Source organism: Giraffa tippelskirchi, chromosome 2 (genome assembly GCF_054371585.1).
Source record: "Giraffa tippelskirchi isolate mGirTip1 chromosome 2, T2T-mGirTip1v1.2.pri, whole genome shotgun sequence".
Taxonomy (NCBI): Eukaryota; Metazoa; Chordata; class Mammalia; order Artiodactyla; family Giraffidae; genus Giraffa; species Giraffa tippelskirchi.
The window spans coordinates 16,311,346-16,327,606 of record NC_137276.1 but is presented as its reverse complement, the minus strand read 5'-3'; the positions used below and the strand labels follow the sequence as shown (position 1 = coordinate 16,327,606).

Sequence of the window (16,261 nt, the reverse complement as noted above, 5' to 3'; positions counted from 1 at the left end):
TTCTCCAGGGGATCTTCCTGACCCAGGGATCAAACCTGTGTCTCTTAAGACTCCTGCATTGGCAGGCAGGTTCTTTACCAGTAGCGCCACCTGGGAAGCCCACAAAGCAATGTAGTAGTGATCAAAAACAAGCCTGTCCTCTCCACATATCCTACCTTATTCAGCTTAACATTGAAGGCCAACGTATTTTTATATAAAGAGACCTAAAGTTTAGAGGTGGCAAGAACACACACAAGAACTGTACAAAAAAAGATCTTCACGACCCAGTTAATCACAATGGTGTGATCACTCACCTAGAGCCAGACATCTTGGAATGTGAAGTCAAGTGGGCCTTAGGAAACATCACTACGAACAAAGCTAGTGGAGGTGATGGAATTCCAGTTGAGCTATTTCAAATCCTCAAAGATGATGCTGTGAAAGTGCTGCACTCAGTATGCCAGCAAATTTGGAAAACTCAGCAGTGGCCCCAGGACTGGAAAAGGTCAGTTTTCATTCCAATCCCAAAGAAAGGCAATGCCAAAGAATGCTCAAACTACCACACAATTGCACTCATCTCACACGCTAGCAAAGTAATGCTCAAAATTCTCCAAGCCAGTCTTCAGCAATACGTGAACTGTGAACTTCCAGATGTTCAAGCTGGTTTTACAAAAGGCAGAGGAACCAGAGATCAAATTGCCAACATCCAATGGATCATCGAAAAAGCAGGAGAATTCCAGAAAGACATCTATTTCAGCTTTATTGACTATGCCAAAGCCTTTGATTGTATGGATCACAATAAACTGTGGAAAATTCTGAAAGAGATGGGAACACCAGACCACCTGACCTGCCTGTTGAGAAACCTGTATGCAGATCAGGAAGCAACAGTTAGAACTGTACATGAAACAACAGACTGGTTCCAAATAGGAAAAGGAGTATGTCAAGGCTGTATATTGTCACCCTGCTTATTTAACTTATATGCAGAGAACATCTTGAGAAACGCTGGGCTGGATGAAGCAGAAGCTGAAACTCCAGTACTTTGGCCACCTCATGCGAAGAGTTGACTCATTGGAAAAGACCCTGATGCTGGGAAAGATTGAAGGTGGGAGGAGAAGGGGACGACAGAGGATGAGATGGCTGGATGACATCACTGACTCAATGGACATGAGTCTGAGTAAATTCCTGGAGTCAGTGATGGACAAGGAGGCCAGGTGTGCTGCAGTTCATGGGGTCGCAAAGAGTTGGACATGACTGAGCGACTGAACTGAAAGTTTAGATCTTCTGAACTGGCTAATTGAAAAAACATTTTTTAAATTATAAATGCATACAAAGTTCTGATGTTATTTGTGTTTTTTTCTGATCATGTTTCCATTTCCATACCCCATAAATAGTTCCTTTTCTGAATTATTACGCATGAGTATTAGCTTTAGAATATCTTTCAGAATATAGATTGTTTTTGAATAAGATATAAACCTTACCCAAGTGTGAATGGTTCAAATTTTTCTTTGTTTGAATAGGAACAGGGAAATATAAAGAGTATTTTAGGTGCAAATGTATGGTTTAAAAATGTTTGAATATTTGATGAATGTCTTTATTGTTTAGATGATAAAGCCCCGGTGACAGATACAAATATTCCATCTCATCTGGAACAGATGTTAGTTATCTTAGTACAAGAAGAAAATGAACGGGAATTTGGAGAGACGGGGCCGTGTATGGAATATTTACTTCATCACAAGATCTTGGAAACATTATATACCTTAGGGAAAGCTGATGTAAGTTCCTAATCCACATGATGTTCTTAGGCAAGTACATGTAATATATGTTTTCATGCCTTAGAGATAAAGAAGCTGCCAAGCACTAAATTTAACTGTAGATGTATATATTAAGCATGGGAGGATTCAAGTCAGTACATGAGAAAAAAAAGAAAATTGTATGGCCTGTATGAGTATGACTTTCCATAGAGGTAGCAAAGCTCCCAAATCTTCTAGACAACTGGTACTTAGGCTGCTTAGAATTACAGTGTAAACATTTATAAAAATCAACTCAAGTGCAAATGCTCAGAATCAAAGGAAATGAGAAGGACCCCGTGGAATACTGGGTTACAAAAATTATTTTTCATAATCCTGAAAGAAAATGTCACTAATCATTCTGACATTAACACTTCTGATGAGCAGAACCAGTTCAACTAAGTCCCTTTGATGAATCTTCCTCCTCTTTAAAAACAAGGAGGTGATCACCAAGGGGCCTCCCCCAACTCTAAAAAGTGGTGCTTCTGTTCTGTGAATTTCTGTAATATATGTGAAAATCAAACTAAAAAAACCCTCAAACTAACAGATGTTAAAACACCAAATAGAATTATGAAGTCGTATTGAAGACGATTTCCTTTTAATTAAGTCTGTAATTCTCTAATTCATTTTTAGGTTAGATTCATTCAGTTTATATCTTCTAGCTAAATATCTACTCACTGCTGCTGCTGCTGCTGCTAAGTCGCTTCAGTCGTGTCCGGCTCTGTGCGACCCCATAGATGGCAGCCCACCAGGCTCCGCCATCCCTGGGATTCTCCAGGCAAGAATACTGGAGTGGGTTGCCATTTCCTTCTCCAGTGCATGAAAGGGAAAAGTGAAAGTGAAGTCGCTCAGTCATGTCCGACTCTTAGCTACCTCATGGACTGAAGCCTGCCAGGCTCCTCCATCCATGGGATTTTCCAGGCAAAAGAGTACTGGAGTGGGGTGCCATTGCCTTCTCCGAGCTACTCACTAGTATCCTCCAATCCATTCCCTTCCTCCTTCCTTTTTCCTGTCCTTTGTAGAGAGAGATTATGCAACATTATATTGAACAAGTATTAATCAATTTCTGAGCAAATGTTAGTAATTATACTACTAGGAAATTTATTTTGATATTGGTGATTATAAATACCATGTTTTATCTGAATAAGTTATTTACTATCTTCACATATTATTGTGCTTAAAATTATAGCTTATTCTATTATGTTATTTCCATGTAATGTGTCTATGGTGATGTTTTGGGAATATTTTGTGACTATTTTAAATCTGAGTCAGCATAAGCAGGTTAATTTTAAAACATACAACCTTGTTAATTCATACCCTCTTAATTTACAGCATGTGTAATCGTCAGGTTTATGGGCTTTTCAGCAAATATTTAAAACAATTGGCATGTTATCAAAACTTATGTATTAAATATGCATTGCCTATAATGATCATAATGTAAATAATTTTGTGACTAATTTAAAATAGCATTGTTAGAATAAATCAGCCATTTATACATAGGATTCCTTTATTTACACACATGTGTTAGACTTTATTTACTCCTCTATATATATGATGAAAGGTTATTGATTACCTGTCATAAATGTAAGTGATAAGATGCTGCCTTTCTAATATAGAAATGTATTCTAATAATTTAGAATATTAACAGCTTGGCATTGCCTTAACCAACCTCCAGTCTCCATGGCACATTATCACCATGCTGTTTGTGATTACATCAGCCTGTGGTCTCACACACTCTTATAAATTTTATTTATAGAATACCAGTCAGTAATAATTTGATTGAGAATTTTATTTAGACAAAGTCATTAACTGTCTAATTGCATTGATTTTTGAAGGTGAACTATGTTCACATATATTGTCTCTTGATTTTTCCAAGCTTTTGAGTAAATATGTTTGCATTGTCTGTTTTTCTTCCTGTACACAGTGTCCTCCAGGAATGAAGCAGCAAGTTTTGGTGTTCTATACCAAACTGTTAGGGAAAATCCGGCAGCCGCTACTTCCACACATTAACGTGCACAGACCAGTGCAGGTAGCTTGTTCCCTTTACATTAAACTATTTGGTTCGCTGCTTTTTGCATAGAAATAATTTTATATGATTTTTCTAAGAGTAAAAATAACCTGCAAAGTAGCAAATGTTGATACTTGAGCTTTCTTGATGTATTAAATGCACTTCATGTCTCTATATTTCTCTCTTAAAATGTTATACATTAATTTTGCCATTTACTTATTTCCATGACATCTCAAGAAGTTTATGAAATACCTCACTAGTTTGTTAGAGTAACATATTTGAAAAACTTATTACCATCAGATTTATTTTGATATAGGTGACGGCAAATAGTGTTCTTTCTGAAAAATGCAATGTATTTGCATTATTTGAAAATTTTAAATATCCTGAAGGTGAATGAATGGCTGTTTAGATGTTTATTTAAAAAATAGCCTAAATTTAAAATTTTTTAAAAATATTTTGACAGAAGTTAATTCGACTGTGTGGTGAAGTCCTTGCAACGCCAACAGAAAATGAAGAAATTCAGTTTCTCTGCATTGTGTGTGCAAAGCTGAAACAAGATCCCTATTTGGTTAATTTTTTCCTGGAGGTATAGTTTACTTCTTGTCAACCTTCAAAGTATGTGTATATTAAAATTATCATGAGAATTGAATTCTCTAAATAATATTAGAGAGAATTACATTTTGTGAGTAACAGTTAGCCTGTTTTATTTCTCCAGAATTATTTTCATTTAAGAGCACTGTTTTATTTTAAACTGAAATCTCCTGAGAAAAACTACTCTCAAAGAATGTGATTGAACCACATATAGGGAGCAGAACAGGGTCTGGACAAATACAAAGCTACACTTATGAGCACAGCTCGAAGGGCAAATCTGGAAGAGAGAAGTCACGGGAATTTATAAGCTATTATATTTTTAGCCAGGCTTGCTCAAGCGTGGCATATGGGTAACTTGACCTGGAGTAAGAATGGTGTGTGCAAATTTGGACAAGATGGGAAACATCACGAGTCACCTCCCACCTTGGTATAGCATTGGGATTGCTCTGCTAATTGATACTATCTTTTCCTAGCCATAGTCACCAAATTGTGGTTTACTTAAATCAGTTAATATTTGAATTTTATTTCCAGTTTTAAATTAGAAAATAACTCTTCTGTTTTTCCTGCTTTCATTTACTTTTTTTAGCAGTAGTCATTTAGAAATATATTGGGGAAAATGTTGGGGTTTTTTAGTTTTAAAAAAAATATTTTTTTAATCTTTTTTTTTTTAGATTGAGGTGTGTTATACACAGTACAACTCAGTCTCTCTGATTCTGTGAGTTTGACAGACACATACTGTTTTATAACCACCACTGCAATCAAGATACACAGCAGCTCCATCACCTTACCTCATGTCCCTTCCTGGTCATCCTATTTCTACCTCTGCCCCTGGCAATCATTGATCTGTTTTCATCCCAAGTTTTCTCTTTTTCAAAAAGTCGTAAAAGTATAGTCAGCCTTTTGAGTCTGGTTTTTCTTTATTTCACTTCCATGCATTTGAAAGTCTTCTGTGAGTTTGGTCACAAACAGATACTACTTTATACTACTGAGTAATATTCTGTTATATAGATGTACTACAGTTGTTTATCCATTCACCAGTTGAGGTATTTATGGGCCAGTTTGAGATAATTACGAATGAGGCCATCGTAAACATTCACAGATTTTTGTGTGGACTTAGATTTTCATTTCACTTCGGGAAATACCTAAGAGTAGGATTTCTGGATCATGTTGTAGTAAGTGTATATTTGCAAAACTCTTTCCAAGTGGGTTTATCATTTTGCAGCCCAGGGGCAACGTATGAGAGTTGTTGTTCCGTGTCCCTGTCAGAGTGAGTGTTGTCAAGTTTTTTGTTTTTAAAACTTTTAGCCATTCTAATAGATGGGTTCATTTTTTATTTCATTTTATTGAGTAAGTAATTCAGGATATTATTCTGCACTGTTACTGGAGGTAGGTAAGCACCTACCTTAACAAGGTGCAGAATTGCATGTATTTAAATTTCTAGCTTAGTGTTAAGGACTATGAATACCTGTTTTTCATGACATATATTTTGAAAATTTGCTTCAAAATGGCTGTAATAGCCTTGTGATATAAATATATCAAATATCTTGATTTGGCTCAATGTGAGATTTTTCTCCTCAAAGTTCGTTTTTACTTAAGTTTTCTTAAGTAACCTAAATTACTTTAGATGCATAGATTTTTTTCCAAGCTTAAGCTTTAAGGAGATTTTCTCAGAATCTCTGATACTTGTTTCAGAAGTACACAGCCATAGATTAGAAACTGAAAATTTGCAGACATATGTATGCCTGCCTGTCTTCAGAGAAACATTTACATGTAGACCTCAGCATAAAAACCACCCTTCTGAATTAGGGTCATGTCTCTGTAATCCTGCATTTTTATAACACCTACTTCTCCAAAGCCTGGTGTGGTAGGTGACTCCATTTGCTGAACTAACTGGACTATTCCTATGCTTTTAATATTAATCTTAATGCTTTTATTGCCAGTTATTATAGTCTCCCTGGCATTAGAGTCATTTGTGTACATTTTATTTTCTCTTCCTGGTCAGTAAGCTCCTTGAGGACAAGGATTCTATTTTATTAATCTTTGGGTCCCCATAGCTTCTCTGGTATCTAGCACAATGCACAATAACTGCTTAATTAACATATTGAATGAATGAATCTTTTGAGACATGCAGCTTTATTACTAGCATGATAGTAACAGAGCTTCCCTTGTGGCTCAGCTGGTAAAGAATCTGCCTGCAATGCGGGAGACCTGGGTTCGATCCCTGGATTGGGAAGATCTCTTGGAGAAGAGAAAGGCTACACACTCCAGTATTCTGGCCTAGAGAATTCCATGGACTATACAGTCACAGGATTGCAAAGAGTCAGGCATGACTGAGTGACTTTCACTTTCACTAGTAATAGAAGTACTTTGCAATTCTCAAGTATATATCCCTTGAAATCTAATCTCGCTCTTCATTTACATTGGCCAGTAGATGCATTTGCTATGAGTTAAGTGCAGATGGTAGATAAGTTAGAAACATTCTTTGCTGTAAAGGAGTTGGTAGTCTGGTGATGAGGGAAGACTAATCTTCAAATACTGTAATCTGAGGTAGAGTAAGGTGAGTATCATAAGAAAGATACAGAGTAATTGCCCCTAAAACTTCACAGGATGAAGAGATTACATCTGCCTTGGTCATTAGGAGGGAGCATGGATGAGGTTGTCCTTGAAATGAGCCTTGACAGATGTTTAGATAAGAATGGGCGAGCACAAAAAGGGGTGAAGATAGGCAAGTCGGTGGTGTGTTCACACAGTTTAATTAGGCTATGTGGTAAGAAAGGGACCCAGACAGATAGATGGGAATTGTCAAAGGCTTCAAATTCGTGCTTGCTTGCAGAGCTGTTTTAAAAAGCAGATCCCGTGGTTCCACCTCCAGATATTTTCATTCTGCATTTTTATCAAGTCCCACAGAAAACCATGAGCCAGCAGTCCTGAGTTGAGAAACACTAGTTTAGGGGGTGAGTGCTGAAAGTGAAAGTGTTAGTTGCTTAGTCATGTCTGACTCTTTCCAACCCCAGGATTGTTCTTCTTCTTGCCGTTCTTATCTGAGATGCTACTCCCAACAACAGTATTAACATTTTAGATGGAATAAAATATTTGACATTCATAAAAACTATGATATGCAGTTGACTTCTTAGGAAATTGGGAAGTTGTTTGGAATATTCATTTAGTTCCATAGGATTGTTTTCTTCTAATGTATGTGCTGTGAGCCCACTTTCTCAATAAGATTGGTCTAAACTATACTTTGAATAGCAATAAAAGTGATTTATAATATCTATCATGTAATTTTGGAAGTGGAACTTTGACTTTATTCAGCATTTAATGCACTTCTCTGATGAAGCACTCTGATGGGTCCTGCAGAGAAGCTGATTTATGATGAATTCTAAACTGTGTGTGTGATTTGATTTTTTTGCTCTTATGTTTAAATGGAAAGCAAGAAACCTTTGCCTGGAAACTAATGATTTGCTTCAATTTAGGTTATTTTTGTGTTTGGCTGTGTACAGTATGGGGAGGGGGTCATAATATTTCAAGCAAATCTTCGTTTTTATCCTCAAAAATACTAACAAGAATGTCCTCAGGGTATTGAGTTATATTTACAGAGCAGAGGTATAAGGAAAAGCCTTAGAAAAATCATCTTAGAAACTAATTTTAGAAGAATCAGCATTAGGGCTATTTATTTTTAGTAGGCCAGTAATGAGAAAACAATTAATGGCAACTGAAACTTCCTGAATCTTATTTTTCCTCACTAACATCAGTTGTTTCCAGTAGCAGTCAAATAGTTATTACTAATATTGTTCATTGTTTACAGCCGGTGTAAAACATTTTGTAGATCCTATTCTGAAGACTATGATAAATGCCTATGTAATTTTAAGACATCTAAAGCACGGTTTGTTTAAGTCCATGTATTTTCATTTGTCATAACACTTTTATCTGTTGTGACAGTGGCCAGATATTGAGTGTTAATTACAGAAAAACACATTAAAATATGATTTTTGTTCTATAAGGCTTTTGACGTGAATCTTACAAAACATGTATTCCTTTTCAGAACAAGTTTAAATCATTGGCTTCCCAAGGAGGCCCAAATGCAATTTCAGAAGATGTATTAAAAGGTCAAGATTCCTTGTCAACAGATACAGGCCAGTCCTGTCAGCCAGAGGAACCGTCTGGTGCTTCTGGAACGGAGCACGCAGACTTAGAAGATGAGCCTTCTCATCAGATGGGTGACCTGTCCACGAGCTTGGAAAATCTCAGTGTCACTGCATTGCCAGAGGCCACAGTTGTTCGTCCAAACCAGGATTACAACCTAGTGAATTCTTTGTTAAATCTTACTAGAAGTCCTGTGAGTCATCTTTTCTTTTTTTCCCCTAACATAATCACTGTTAAATGCCTAGAAAAAAAAATTCTATTTTTATTTTGGCATAAAACGTTAATCTGTTTAAGGGGAATTTTTCCAAACAACCTGCCGTATGTCTGATTCAAGCATTGTAGGGGTTTGTGTTTTTCCCCTCAGGATGGCCGAATAGCCGTGAAAGCCTGTGAGGGCTTGATGCTGTTAGTGAGCTTGCCAGAGCCAGCCGCCGCCAAGTGCCTCACGCAGAGCACATGCTTGTGCGAACTGCTCACCGACAGGCTCGCCTCCCTGTACAAGGCCCTACCTCAATCAGTGGACCCCTTAGATATTGAAACAGTGGAAGCAATTAACTGGGGGTAAGAGCCGCTGTTTGTGTTTCCCTATCAAAGTGACCTCTTAAGCATACACTTTTAAATACACTTTTAAAATACACTTTTGCGTTTTGCAGTGATACACCTCTTCAGGTTTGAAAAATATAACATTGCTAGTCATCATTAAGCCAGATTGTTGTTTTGAGGCTTGCCTTAAACTTTATTATCAGGAACGAATTGGCATGGTAACAGTCTAGGTGTTACGTAGTTAAGCTATTCTTTCCCTTTGTCTCTTGTAGTGATCAGTTAATACCTTAAGATCAATAACTTTATCTGACTGTATTTTTTTAAAAAACCAAAAAACTTGTGTGGAACCTCACCTCCCACCTCTCTCACCTGTTTCCTCCAGGGTTAGGGCTACCCTCTTGATTCTCATATGAAAATAGGATTACTGCAGAACATTTATAAGTTATTAAAAGTGTGAAAGTGAAAGTAGCTCAGTTGTGTCCCAACTCTTGGCGACCTCATGGACTATAAAGTCCATGGAATTCTCCAGGCCGGAATACTGGAGTGGGTAGCCTATCCCTTCCCCAGTGGATCTTCCCAACCCGGGAATCGAACCAGGGTCTCCTGGACTGCAAGCGATTCTTTACCAGCTGAGCCACAAGGGAAGCCCAATAAAAGTGTAAAGCAGCGTAAATAAAATTACTTGTAACCGCACCACCTGTAAGCAGCCTAACATTTTTGACATCAGACCTGTTACTTTTTCTTTGTGTATTTTTAACCCTTCTTTGATGTTTACTTGTTTTTTTCCACTCTGTATTCTGTCAACATCTGTATGCCAGACCCACTTCTTAACTTCACTGCTGGGTAGTGTTTTAAGGCAGGAAGAGAAGCAGATCAGTCGTTTCCTTTTGCCGTCCCTCCTTTACGTTCCTTTCCTTTCATCCTGGAGGCTGAGAACTTCCAACTTTCCATTCCTGTTACTCAGTCAAATTTATGGTGGAAATATGCGGAGTTGTCTCAGTGGTTTTTCTGCTGTAGCCCCATTCTCCACTTAATGAGTGAAAATTATTCACAGCTTTTATCTAAGAGGTTTTGTCTTATCCTTGGCTTCATGTATAAACCCTCCTCTGACTGTCATCCAGTCTCACCTAAATGTGTCACCCCGTGTGTTCGCTTACGGGCCTTCATCTCCCCGTATGCACTGAACTGCATTAATGCTCTTGAATAACTCTGTGTTCTGTGTCCTGTAGCTTGGACTCATATAGTCATAAAGAAGATGCTTCAGCATTTCCCGGAAAAAGAGCCTTAATTTCATTTCTCTCCTGGTTTGATTATTGTGATCAACTCATAAAGGAAGCACAAAAGGTTTGAATACTTTTGTTGTTTAATTGATAACTTAAAAATGTAAATAACCACTGAGTGAAATTTGAATAATCAATCTATATCCCTAAATATATCTTAATTATCTTAGGATAGATAGCATAGTTAGTAAAATAAATAAAGTGAAATAGCAAACCCTCCGAAAGTATACGTATGTAATTGTGTGTGTGTGCGTGTATATGTATTACAGCTCTGGAATAAATCACAGTTCAAGTTCTGCCCTTACGTTTCTTTAAGTATTATACAACAACCCTTTACAAGGTAACATTGGCTTCCCTGCATTTCTCCTCTTTGGGGAGATGTTAATACAATAAGTGGTTGGTATAATATTTTTATCCTGTTTGTCTTTGCTCTTGGAAATTTAGATAAATTTAGATAAATGTAAAGGAACCAGGAGCTAGCATCTTATCTAGGTTTATATGCCATCAACGAGATAGGCAATAGGCAAGTTTGTTTTTCTACATTAAATTAGATGGAGAGTGTAAATTGATTTAGTGGTGTTATAAATTAATCTCTCTCGTTAAAAAAAATATGATACTTAATACTATGTTCTAGACTGCTGCTGTTGCTCTTGCCAAAGCTGTTCATGAAAGATTTTTTATCGGTGTAATGGAACCTCAGCTAATGCAAACGTGAGTGGCCTCTTTGTTGGTGTTTAGCTGCTAAGTCATGTCCGACTCTTTGTGACCCCCTGGGCAGTAGCCTGCCAGGCTCCTCTGTCCGTGGGATCGCCCAGACAAGAACACGACAGTGGGTTGCTATTTCCTTCTCCAGGGGATCTTCCCAGCCCAGGGATCAAACCCATGTCTCCTGCATTGCAGGCAGATCCTCTGCCTCTGAGCTACCGGGGAAGCCCATGAGTGGCCTCTTTACTTTTTCTGAGAAATCACGGTGCTCGTGTCGTTCTCGCCTGATTGCCCGTTTGTTTGCAGTTCTGAGATGGGTATTCTGACGTCAACCGCTCTGCTCCATCGCATTGTTCGGCAAGTGACCTCTGACATTTTGCTTCAAGAGATGGTGTTTTTCATCCTTGGAGAACAGAGGGAACCAGAAACTCTGGCAGAAATTAGCAGACATCCTTTAAGACACAGGTTAATTGAACACTGTGATCACATATCTGATGAGGTGAGCTATACAAGGATTTAGAACTGAGCTTAGGTTCTTTGACGTACTGACTTTGATGTACTTGTCATGTTTTGAATGCAGCCTTATTTTATGTGGCTTTTTATTTTGAAAATTGAAATCATGAAAAATAGTTTAAGTATTTTTCAGTTACCTTTTATCATTTTGGGTTTCAGATCAGCATAATGACATTAAGAATGTTTGAACATCTCCTACAAAAACCCAATGAGCACATTCTTTACAACTTGGTCCTAAGAAATCTTGAAGAAAGAAACTATACAGAATATAAACCTGTGTGCCCAGAAGATAAAGATGTAGTGGAGAATGGATTAATAGCAGGAGCTGTGTAAGTTTCTATCCAGCTCTGAATTTAGCATTTCATATTAAGTCATAATTTTCTCCCCTCTTAATTTCTCTTCTCTTCCTTCTTCTCTTAAAGTATTTTTAAAAATACTCTAACAGTTTAAAAGTTTTTTAAAAATAAAATTTATATGTCCTGATATTATTGTCCCTTCAAATCACAAGCAGCAGTATCTATTCACTAAACCTAACAAAGTCAATATAACCTTGAGTTTGATGTTAGTAAAAAAATGTTAATTTCTCTGTACAATATAAATACATTCATTATTCCTTAATTCTTTTATTAGCAAAATTATGTAAAGGTTTCTGAGAACATAGCAGAGAATCTTTTGGTTTAGAAAATATAATAAAATTTTTTTATGCATCATTAAATTAAACTTAGAGATCTGGAAGAAGATCCCTTATTTACTGACATTTCACCAGATAACACTTTGTCAAATCAAGAGTGGCTTAGTTCCTCACCTCCTGCTACTCCAGACCACCCCAAAAACGATGGGAAAACCGAAGTCCACAAAATTGTAAATAGGTGAGTTGCTGTATATATTTGACTTACAGCTCTTTCACTTGTTTTTACAACGTATAACAGCTCTGCTCTTTGATCATTGTAGAGATATGTCATGAACTCAGTCTTCCCTTTTTTAAAGATTATGTCAACTTTTTGAAATGCTTATGTAGCTGGCGAACAGCCTAGAGGCAACAATCGATACAAAAGAGGAAAAAAAAAAACAAAAACTCTAGAGTGGTAGTGACTAAACTAATCTTCAGGGTACTCTCCTTTTGTTTTTTTTAATGTAAACAATTTTAAGTAATTCCCAGTTGGAACAACATTGAGAATTTCCAGTTTGACGGATTGAACTTACTAGCCATGTACTCACATGTGCTAAGCGGAGGGCTATTTCTTTTCATTAGTTTGTGTTTTTATATACATTTTTAAACTAAATTAATTAACTTATATTTATTTATTTTTGGCTGTGCTGGGTCCTTGTTGCCTTGCGCAGGCTCAGGCTTTCTCTAGTTGCGGAGAGCAGGGTCTGTTCTTTGCGGTGTGTGGGTTTCTCGTGTTGCGGAGCACGGGCTCTAGGTGTGCGAACTTCAGTAGTTGCAGCACATGGGCTCACTAGTTGTGGGGTAGGGACTTATTTACTCCGTGGCATGTGGAATCTTCAGGAACAGGGATGAAACCCCTTTCCCCTGCATTGGCAAGTGGATTCTTATCTACTGCACCACCAGGGAAGTCCTTTATAAAGGGGTTTTTTTAAGTACCTTTTCCCCAGTAATTTTCTTCTCTTTCTTCCTTGGCAATCCTATCAGTGACGTGCCAGGTGCTGCAAGGTGGCTTTAGAGAAAACGGCACATAGTGTAAGATGCATAGTTAGGGCGCATGAGAATCTAAGGTTCTGTTACTTAAAAGCCAGTTTCCTGAGGCTAACAAACATCAGGGCTCTCTGTCATTGCCCTGTAATGTAGCAAGAGTCAAGTCATCTTCTGCTTGATTTCTACTTTAAGTGGAATGAGTAATTTTTAAAGAAAACCTTTAAAATAATGACAGTATTTAATCAGTAAATTGTAGAACTGATTCAAGATAAATACTTTCCAAGTTTCCATCTGCATTAATACTTGGCTAAACTGAAGACACCGCTAGATATTTTAATACACATAGAGATAATGAATTGTGAGAGTATTTGTGTTACTGATTATGGCTGTTTTTCCTTTAAGTTTTCTCTGTCTGGTCCCAGATGAAGCAAAATCGTCCTACCATGTGGAGGGCACTGGATACGACACCTACCTCCGAGACGCTCACAGGCAGGTAGGTGAAGTGATTTGACGTGAGATCTAATAAGATGCACAGACATAGCCCTCATCACATGGGCCACAGTTATTTCTCCAAAGGTTCCCCTTTCTCTGCAAGACCTGAACTCCACTCTTAACCACTTGAACTTTCTGTCAGTGACCTGACTGCCTTTCACTGAGTGTGTGTCTCTGTCCCAAGATTTCTCTCTGCTTCCCCCCCTCCACACCTTTTCTTCCTTTGTTTTCTGTCCTTGAAGTTATTTCTTCCCTAGATCCTTCTCCCTGCTGATCTAAACCGTGACTTTTAAATGGTTCTAGCATTACTGCCGACCCACAGGCTGTTTCCTCCCCTCTCCCCCACTGTTCTCACTCATCTGTAATTCCCAAGGACTGCCTCTTCATCCTCTGCACCCCAGCTTTCCACCTCCCTGAAACCACTTTCTCAAACGTCTCCCCTTAGTTATTAAATGAAATGGGCTTCTCTCAATCATCTTTTCCCTCTGTAGCATTTTGTATGTGTGTATGTGCTCAGTCTCTCTAGCCCCATGGACTGTAGTCCACCAGGCTTCTCTGTCCATGGGGTTTCCCAGGCAAGAATACTGGAGTGGGTAGCATTTCCTTCTCCAAAGGATCTTCCCTACCCAGGGATTGAACCCATATCTCCTGCACTGAAGGCAGATTCTTTACTCCTGAGCCACCAGGGAAGCCCCCTGTAGCATTTTACATTTTACCAAATTCTAAAGTTTTGAAATGCCTCACATCAGAAAAATATGCATTTAATTTTCATTTAAATCTTTTGGGTGGAAGTGTGCTTTTATTGATAATTAACTTGCATGCCCTTACAGTTAATTCTTGATGCTTTAAGCCTAAATTCAAGTCCCCATTACTATGTGAATAACTAGAGTACCAGGGTAGCAAATACATTCATGTAACAATAAAATAGAGACAAGGAAAGCAGCCCCAACCTCAGTAGTACCGATTGGATTTTTAAACTGCTATGATTCTCTCTGAAAAGTTTCATTTCCATATTCTGATAACAGTTAGAATTATTTTAGGAATATTTGAAAAGAGATAAAAAGAAAAAATTTAGACTTATTTTCTAGCTCAGAAATTCAAAAATGTTAATATAAAAATGCTTTATTAAATATTGGGGTGTGGTTTTATAAAGAAAATTGTCTATTGAAAGAAATAGTTTAAAACTCACAAGATATTGAAGAAGGGGGTTTTTAAATCATTTTAAATGTTTTTCTTTTAAAAGCTGAAGCTAGTGCTTTGTAGTAAGAAGAATATGTTTTAATCTCAGCTAATTTGTAAACTACGGATGTCAAAGTAATTTTGCTTTATTTAATAAGGAGAATGTGAAAAGGGAAAGAATATGGAAGAAAACTATGCTCCAAATTTCTTTTTTTAAATTCAAGTAAATTAAATGTCAGGGAAGACTTTTAAATTTTCTTTTTATTATAAGAGATATTCTTGTGCTTACAAAAATCCATATTGTGGCATTCCTTACTGATAAAATGTATAGTAAGAGCCAGTTTCCACTTACTTTTAACCTGTCACGGACCAATGCTTTTGTAAAATATAAAAATGAAATACCAGAAAAATGAAAAAACACTAAATACAAGCCCCAGTTATTTTATTAGATTGAACTGACATAAAATTTACTCAGTGAAATTGAAAGAGAAGTTTCTAAACTTGCTCTCCCTTTTTACACTCATCTCATTGCGATGGTAGTGAACAGTTTTCAGACTGTACTTGCAGCAGCCCTGTTTCTCAGTCACAGCAACATGCCTGGGTAAACACATGGTAGCGAAGTCAAGTTTGCCTTCTCAGATGACATGCGTCTGTTCACCTATTATATTTTGTCTATTTTGTACATTACATGTGACATTTGAGAATAGATTGGGAAATGTGGCTAAGACTTACTTTGCTTTCTAAATACTCTAAATCTGTGATGAGAATAAGTAAAGGGTTGAAGTCCTCTAAAGGGAAGAGCATATGCTTATGCTTGCCCCATCAGTGCAAGGGGCGCTTTGGTGAAGTTAGAATCCGCCGGCTTTCTCACCAGCATGTTGGTACTGGTGGCTGTGACCTTACCTGTGCCTCTCTGCAGTGAGGGTGTCATCTATGCCATCTTCTCCCATCTCCCCGTGGTTCCTGACACTTAGCAGACACTCAGCATTCCAGTGGATTGTTACACTTATTCGGGGAAATTGTTTCTATTTAATCTCAATCTGTTTCTGCTCAGTTCTTCTTTAATGATCCAAATGTTTTCTCCACAGTTCCGGGACTACTGTGCTATCTGCTTAAGATGGGAGTGGCCTGGCTCTCCAAAAGCATTGGAAAGGTGCAATTTAGAAGCAGCTTTCTTTGAAGGTCATTTTTTGAAAGTCTTATTTGACAGGATGGGAAGAATTCTTGATCAGGTAATAAGTTTTAAAGTATTAACTTCGTATTATTTTGTTACCATTCACCATGGGTTCTGTTTACATCTTACTTTACATCTTCAGTAGTTTTATTGTTTTCTTTTTTCCACGAGATGACTTTTTCATAAAGCTTGATTGCCAACAGTTGGTGGGTT

The 16,261-nt window shown here is 37.5% G+C and overlaps 1 protein-coding gene across 1 annotated transcript in view; it reads left to right on the top strand.

The window, feature by feature from the left end:
• The window catches only part of FHIP2A (FHF complex subunit HOOK interacting protein 2A), a 32,216-nt gene that overhangs the window by 11,992 nt on the left and 3,963 nt on the right, over positions 1 to 16,261 (top strand). The window contains exons 3-14 of the mRNA XM_081573526.1: positions 1,579 to 1,748; positions 3,688 to 3,792; positions 4,235 to 4,357; positions 8,405 to 8,698; positions 8,870 to 9,066; positions 10,278 to 10,392; positions 10,963 to 11,039; positions 11,340 to 11,532; positions 11,706 to 11,875; positions 12,272 to 12,415; positions 13,606 to 13,696; positions 15,963 to 16,106. Of these exons, the coding sequence (XP_081429652.1) occupies positions 1,579 to 1,748; positions 3,688 to 3,792; positions 4,235 to 4,357; positions 8,405 to 8,698; positions 8,870 to 9,066; positions 10,278 to 10,392; positions 10,963 to 11,039; positions 11,340 to 11,532; positions 11,706 to 11,875; positions 12,272 to 12,415; positions 13,606 to 13,696; positions 15,963 to 16,106 (1,823 nt within the window). The remainder of the gene's footprint in view (positions 1 to 1,578; positions 1,749 to 3,687; positions 3,793 to 4,234; positions 4,358 to 8,404; positions 8,699 to 8,869; positions 9,067 to 10,277; positions 10,393 to 10,962; positions 11,040 to 11,339; positions 11,533 to 11,705; positions 11,876 to 12,271; positions 12,416 to 13,605; positions 13,697 to 15,962; positions 16,107 to 16,261) is intronic.